Raw genomic sequence first — 6,342 nt, forward strand, 5'->3', positions numbered from 1 at the left:
ACTCAGGGCGCCATGGTCCTCTACCCCTGCGTGGTGTATGACCATGGGCCCGAGAACGCTCTCGAATAAAAATCCTCTTGCAGTTGCAGCAAGATCATCGTTTCTTGTGGGTGATTTTGGGGTGTCGCCTCTCCTGAGTCAGAACGTGAGGGAGTCCTCACGTTGTGGGTCTTTCATAATCACAGCCACTAACAAACAGACACAGGAAATGAATCTTTAGGTTGGGCTTTAGGCAAAAGCTGGCATGATCATGTAGGTTGGATTCTAGAGAACCAAAGTTAATTATTAGTGCTCAAGTTTATTCTTCATTCCCCACCCCTTTGCCACCAAGTTCCAAAGACTCCTATCTTTGCCTTCTTTATTTGGTTGCCTGCGTGTAGGCTTTAGAATTTAGAATTTAGAATTCAATGATATTTGAAGAGAAGTGGGGTAAAGATGTGCCGATTTTCTTTCTAAAGTCTCTGTGTTATTGTTATTGTTGTTGCTGCTGCTGATGATGAAAAAAAATAGAAAAAAAAGTGAAGTTCACTTTGTTATTTTAAGCTTATCTTGTTTGACTTCGAACGAAGGCACCCAACAGAGCTTAGTCTGGTTAATGTATAGTGGTGTCAGTTATATGCTTTGCAGTCTGCTAAGCCAATGGTGTGTAAAGTTAACTCAGAACAAACATGTCAGAACAAACACAGCTTTAAGATGTTTTGTGTGCAGATTAACTCAGAGCAAACAAATCATCTGTTTAAGTCCTTCCTATAGTGTCTGACACAAAGTCCCCTACCACCCTTCCCTCCCCTATAATCCCCCTTGTTAGCCATTTACTTTTTGATAAATAGGCCACAGTTTGAGGTTCACCTCCAATCATTTGAGTGAGAACTCACATTAGGACTCCACCCTTTTCATGTTGACTGAAAAGACTTTTGCAAGCCCCAAATTCCCATGGTAGGAACAGATGTCAAATCCCCTTTTAAAGGTTCCAAACCCATAACTATTTCTGGGTCCATTCAAAATTTCATAAAGGGGCTTAGCCATAGAGTCAAAAATTGGGACCAAATTCTACAGTAGCCTGTCATACCCAGGAATATGTTACATTGCCCGAGAATTGCAAAATTTTTGTTCCATTGACCATCCCTGCTGTGCTCCTGAGCCAGCTATTCACCAGGCAACAGCATTTATTTTAAAGTGAAAATTTGTTAAGGATACCAAGTCAGAAATATTCTTTCTGGCAGTGACCTTGGAAGACCTACAAATAAGGCACTGTGGTGAGGAGCTTGGAGTATACAGCCTATAGAGGGCCTACTGGGTGCTGGTAGCTGAGAGCAGGTGCTCTTGAGGAGTACCTACCCAGGAACCACTTTTCTCACAGTGGTGAAACAAATGGAAAACATAAGATGGTATTGAGGTGGTGGGAATAGATAATTTGCAGAGCAGTCTTTGAGAGATGTTTATTATAGTCTGTTTGAAGTTGAGACATGATTGGAAAAGATGGACTTGGTGCTTCAGAAACTGGGGAAGGCTGCCTGCCAACGAGCTTTTTGCTCTTCTACCAGGGTGGGTCATTGTGGTTAAGGAAGAACTTTCAGAAAATCTAGTGCTTCTCAGGGAATTTTGCTTTAAAAATCCTTCTCTGATATAGTGACAATAAATACTTCACTAGGACTCAGTGAAGACACATGAAAGAAACATGCATAAAAATTTGGAAGTGAATGACCCCTAAGTAAACTACTGTAAACCCACTTCAGTATGATTGCCTTAAGTTAGTGGTGGATAAAGCTTTCAGGAACTTCCAGTAATATAGGCAGAGAAGAAACTATTCTCAAGTATTGCTTCTGGGAGGAAATACCTCAACCTCTTAATGATTGCAGATACACAATATACATATTTTTATATCTATTTTCAGACTAAACTAGGTTCAGATGTTCAAAATGAACTCATCTCTTCCAGAAAGTGATTATAAAAGTTCTATTATATCAGTAATTTCAAGAATAGTATATATTAACAGATTACCAGAATATTGTTAGCATTAGACTTGTATACCATTGGCATTTGCATATATGCCTCCCATTTGGGTCAAGCCAGTGATCGCCCCATTGGTACTAAGTAGGAGCAGAGGAGAGTGTGACACAGGGTCGGATGAAGAGCAATCCTATCTCACTTTCACAACATACAGCATTTGGTGCTTCTTTCATCTTATGAAGAAACAGCATTGGTTCAAAGTGGAAAATGCCCAATCCCTTCAAAAAGAAATGTTCTTTCAAGAGATTTGGCAGCTCTTTTGTTCTAAAAGGGAAACCACTTTAAAGAAAACGAGCCATAGAAAAGGATGGTGGGAAAAAGTCCAAGGTGTATTAACATCCTGGTAGAAACAGTTTCCCAGACTTTCCAGTTACAAAATTCCATCTCCTTAACCAAGTCTGCTAACCAGTCAGAAGAACACTGCTCACTGCATCCAAAACGTTCAGCTTCTTGGCCATTGCTCTTACGTTCTTTTTGTCCTGGGACAAATGACTCCAAAAATTAAAATCCTCCTGACGGGGTTAGGGGGGAATTACCGTAGCAGATAGGGACTAGGCACTCTTCAGTTTAGTAGTACTAACTTCTATTTTGCAAAATACAAACTTGTATATGCACAAAAAACATGGAAGGATACAGAGACTTTTTTTTTTAAGAGGGGTAAATCAGGGACTGAAGTGACATTCACCTTTTTAGTCATTTTTCTGCAATGTTTGTAAAAAATTTTAATGACATCTTAAAAAGTGCTTTTTACTAACACAGTAGGTACAATAGCATTGGTAAATGGTAAAACCATTTACTATTACTTTGGCCATACAAAGCCTTTGTTTTAAACGTCCCACGGTGAAACAAACCGGTTGTCACTTGTCATCTTTCCCTTTTGTCTTTCTGTACACCATTTCTCGAAAGCTGGCTAGGATCTTATTCTCTCTCTTCCGCCTCTCTTCTTGGTTAAAGGATGCAAGGGCTCGTTTCTCGTCAGCACTATAAATCTGGTTCTCTTTACGCAGTCTTACAGCCTCCATTCGGCGATGCCTGCTACCACTCATGACGTAACCTGAACATTCAAATGAGGCAATCTCTTCACTTGTCAACCCAATTTCACCTCTTCGTGGGATACGCTTCCCAGCTTTTACGTATTCAGCCATTGCTGCACCTTCACCTGGAAGCAGAGCATGGCCATAATTCAAAGGTTTCTCATCTTGAGAGGTGTGTATCACAGGTGCTTCTGGGCCTATTAAATCCATGCTCTCTGCACTCATCGACTCTTCCATCCACGCATCTTCTGGCAAGTCCCTTTCTGAAGCTTTGCAGCTTATGTCACTGTATTCTTTTTTAGTCCTCTTCTTGAGTTGTTTTGCCCGATGTTTCTTTTTCTTCTCTTTCTTCTTGGTTTTAACTTTCTTTTTATCACTATCAGAGCTAGAATGAATGTCAAAGTCTGAATTGCTGTCATAATATTTTTTATGCTTCCTTTTGGAAGGCTTTTTCTTTCTTTTTTTCTTTGTTGAATGACTGGTCTTTGTCCTTTTTTCTTCATTGGTCAAATCTGAACTGCTGCTCTTCTGATTCTTCACCTCATCTTCAGCTGGTGTATGTTCATCAGAATCTGGCTCAGGAATCTTGGGTGACAGTCCCCATACCTCAGGCGCTCCCAGCTCTCCAATCCTCTCTCTTTCCTTCAGCCTCCTTTGCCTATAACTTTCCTCCTTTTCCTTCTCCTGGTCCTCAGCCCACGAACGATCTCCCGTATAGTTGTGGTGGTAACGGTACCCACCACAGATGGGAGAGGACGAGGAGGCAAGCGTACGGATCCCCAGCGGTAGCGGTCGTTCTCCAGACCTGGGGCGGCTGATGGGATGCAGTGGCCGAACGCCCTGAGCACCCCGAGGAGGCTGGAGCCCCTCAGGCCGGCTGAGGAGAGAGCCGAAACCGCCTCCCCGAGGCGATCGGCTAGTCTGCAACGCCGACGGTGGGCTCTCCGAGAAACGTCGTCGTTTCTGAGAGCTCACAGTGTCCTCATTAGGGCGAGATCGGGATACAGGCGACATGGTCCGCCTTCAATCAACCACCGCGGAGGCGGTTATTCCAGAAGTCACAACACGGAGAGCACGCAGCTCCCGCACACAGCGCAGGCGCACTAGGGGCGGGCGGGCTGTAGGCCGGTCAATTCCGGGGCGTAGCCCGGTGCAGTCCTAGTTCGAATCCTGACGCTGAGCCTCCGATGGAAGCGGGAAGCGGCCGGGAGCCTGCGCAAGAGCCCTCTTCAACCTCTGGGGCGTGGACAGTCACTTCACTTTTCACCATTTACATTCTCTACATTGAGCCCCAGGGGGAAACAAAAGGAATTATCATTAATGAGTCCTGCTGTCTGTCTGATTGTCTTGCTGTGCTTTTTATTTTTTCCGATACAGGCTTTCTCTATGTAGTCCTGGCTGTCTGTCCTGAAACTCCCTCTGTAGACCACGCTGGCTTGGAACTCAAGAGATTCACAGGCCTCTGCATCCGGGGTACTGGGATTAAAAGCGCTGGCCACCACCTCAAGGCTATTTGCCTTTTTTTTTTTTTTAAATATACATTTCAAATTTCAAATGCTATCCTGAAAGTTCCCTACACCCTCTCCCCGCCCTGCTCACCTACCCACCCACTCCCACTTCTTGGCCCTGGCGTTCCCCTGTACTGGGGCATATAAAGTTTCTATTTGCTTATTTTTAAGTGGAGCATATGCTGGCTTGGAACTTGCTAGGCACCACTCAAGCACCAAGATTAAAGGCTTTCATAAGTAGAGCTGTGATGGATAAGAAAACTTAACTCTGGACCAGGCATCGCTTAAAATAGCTGTTGATGTTTGCTCTAACATTCGCATGAGTTCCTAGCAGCCTGCATCCTCCACAGAATGAAGCTACTGCGAGATAAGAATGAAAGAATGGGACGCCTGATACGAGATAATTGGCTTTTGTAACCCTCTTTCCCTGTGGGAAAAGGGACGAGCAGTTTTCTCTATCTCTGTGTAAGGGAGCAAAGCAATTTTCCCACACAGCTGCGGATTTCATATAAGGGAGATAATTGTAATGTCCACCTTTATGCTTCCCATTGCCCTCTATGATTCCCAATTTGGTCATAAGACTGAGTCCATCTTACTATCAGTAAGAATAAATTTATTGATTTTAATCTAAATTTGGGTCGCGTCTTTCAGTTTTCCCCAGTGGAGTAGAACTCTGGAACACAGCCATCTCTTTCTTTAGATTTTTGTTAGATCTTTTCTTAAAGTCTTAGGTTTACCACCGCGTGGCTCACCGTTCCTTTTCCATTCCTGTCTCCACCTTTTCTGCTGAGTTAGTGAAGGATTCCTATTGCCTGTACTCCAACTCCCTGCCTCAATGGGACTTGACAGCTGCCTGGTGCTGCTGCAGATCTGCAGTCCCAGTAACTAAGAAAACTCAAGCAATCTTGAGATTCTAGATCAAAGAGTGTTGGGTAACTGCTTAGAGTATGCCTTGCCAAAGGTTTAGTTGCTGGCGATTTAGCAAACAATCCTGTTTCTTTCTATTGGAAGCAAAACCTAAATTACTTCTGGACCCAAAATTTGAGTTTAAGTTTCTGAGCTAAGTGAATTCCAGAGTATTATGTTTGCAGACTTCTGCTCCAGAAACATAGATTCATTAGTTTACAAGGTTTCTCTTTAAGGACATTTCTTCAGAAATCCGCCACTTGCAGTTACCTTCTGAAGGTACTTTACATCCCATAATATTTTTGTTTTTGTTTTTTGTTTTTTCGAGACAGGGTTTCTCTGTGTAGCCCTGGCTCTCCTGAAACTCACTCTGTAGATCAGGCTGGACGCAAACTCAGAAATCTGCCTGCCTCTGCCTCCCAAGTGCTGGGATTAAAGGTGTGTGCCACCACTGCCTGGCTACACCCCACAATTTAAAACAGCAAACTTTCACGTAAGATAATAGTTCCCTAATTTGAAAATGGAAGCAGGCACTACAATGTAGCAGGCAGGGCTCATCTGAAAAACTCCCAAAATAAGGTAAGTCAGAATTTAGAAATGATGCTTTGCTGAAGCTGTGCCTGTTTTTTTGTTTGTTTGTTTGTTTGTTTATCTTTTAAAAAGGATTTTATTGATTTATATGTATTTGTGTGAGTATATACCATTTGTATTGAAAGAGTTAATTACTGGACACCTGAACTCTCCATGAACTCTTCAGCTCAGAGTTCTCTTACCCCTCCCATCCAGAGATAGTTCCCGGAGCACTCCTGAACTTTTTACCCCAAGGTACCCCCTCCCAATTGGAAACTGCTCCAGGAACATTTTTTAGATAAGGGGTCTCCTGG

The 6,342-nt window shown here is 43.2% G+C and overlaps 1 protein-coding gene across 1 annotated transcript; it reads right to left on the reverse strand.

Moving 5' to 3' along the window:
• Positions 1 to 2,666: 2,666 nt before the first annotated feature.
• Nkapl (NFKB activating protein like) lies at positions 2,667 to 4,119 on the reverse strand. The gene has a single exon (XM_021181062.2). It carries the CDS (start codon positions 4,056 to 4,058, stop codon positions 2,868 to 2,870), a length of 1,191 nt encoding a protein of 396 aa, XP_021036721.1. The 5' UTR covers positions 4,059 to 4,119; the 3' UTR covers positions 2,667 to 2,867.
• Positions 4,120 to 6,342: the final 2,223 nt, after the last annotated feature.

Source organism: Mus caroli, chromosome 13 (genome assembly GCF_900094665.2).
Source record: "Mus caroli chromosome 13, CAROLI_EIJ_v1.1, whole genome shotgun sequence".
NCBI classification, from domain to species: domain Eukaryota; kingdom Metazoa; phylum Chordata; class Mammalia; order Rodentia; family Muridae; genus Mus; species Mus caroli.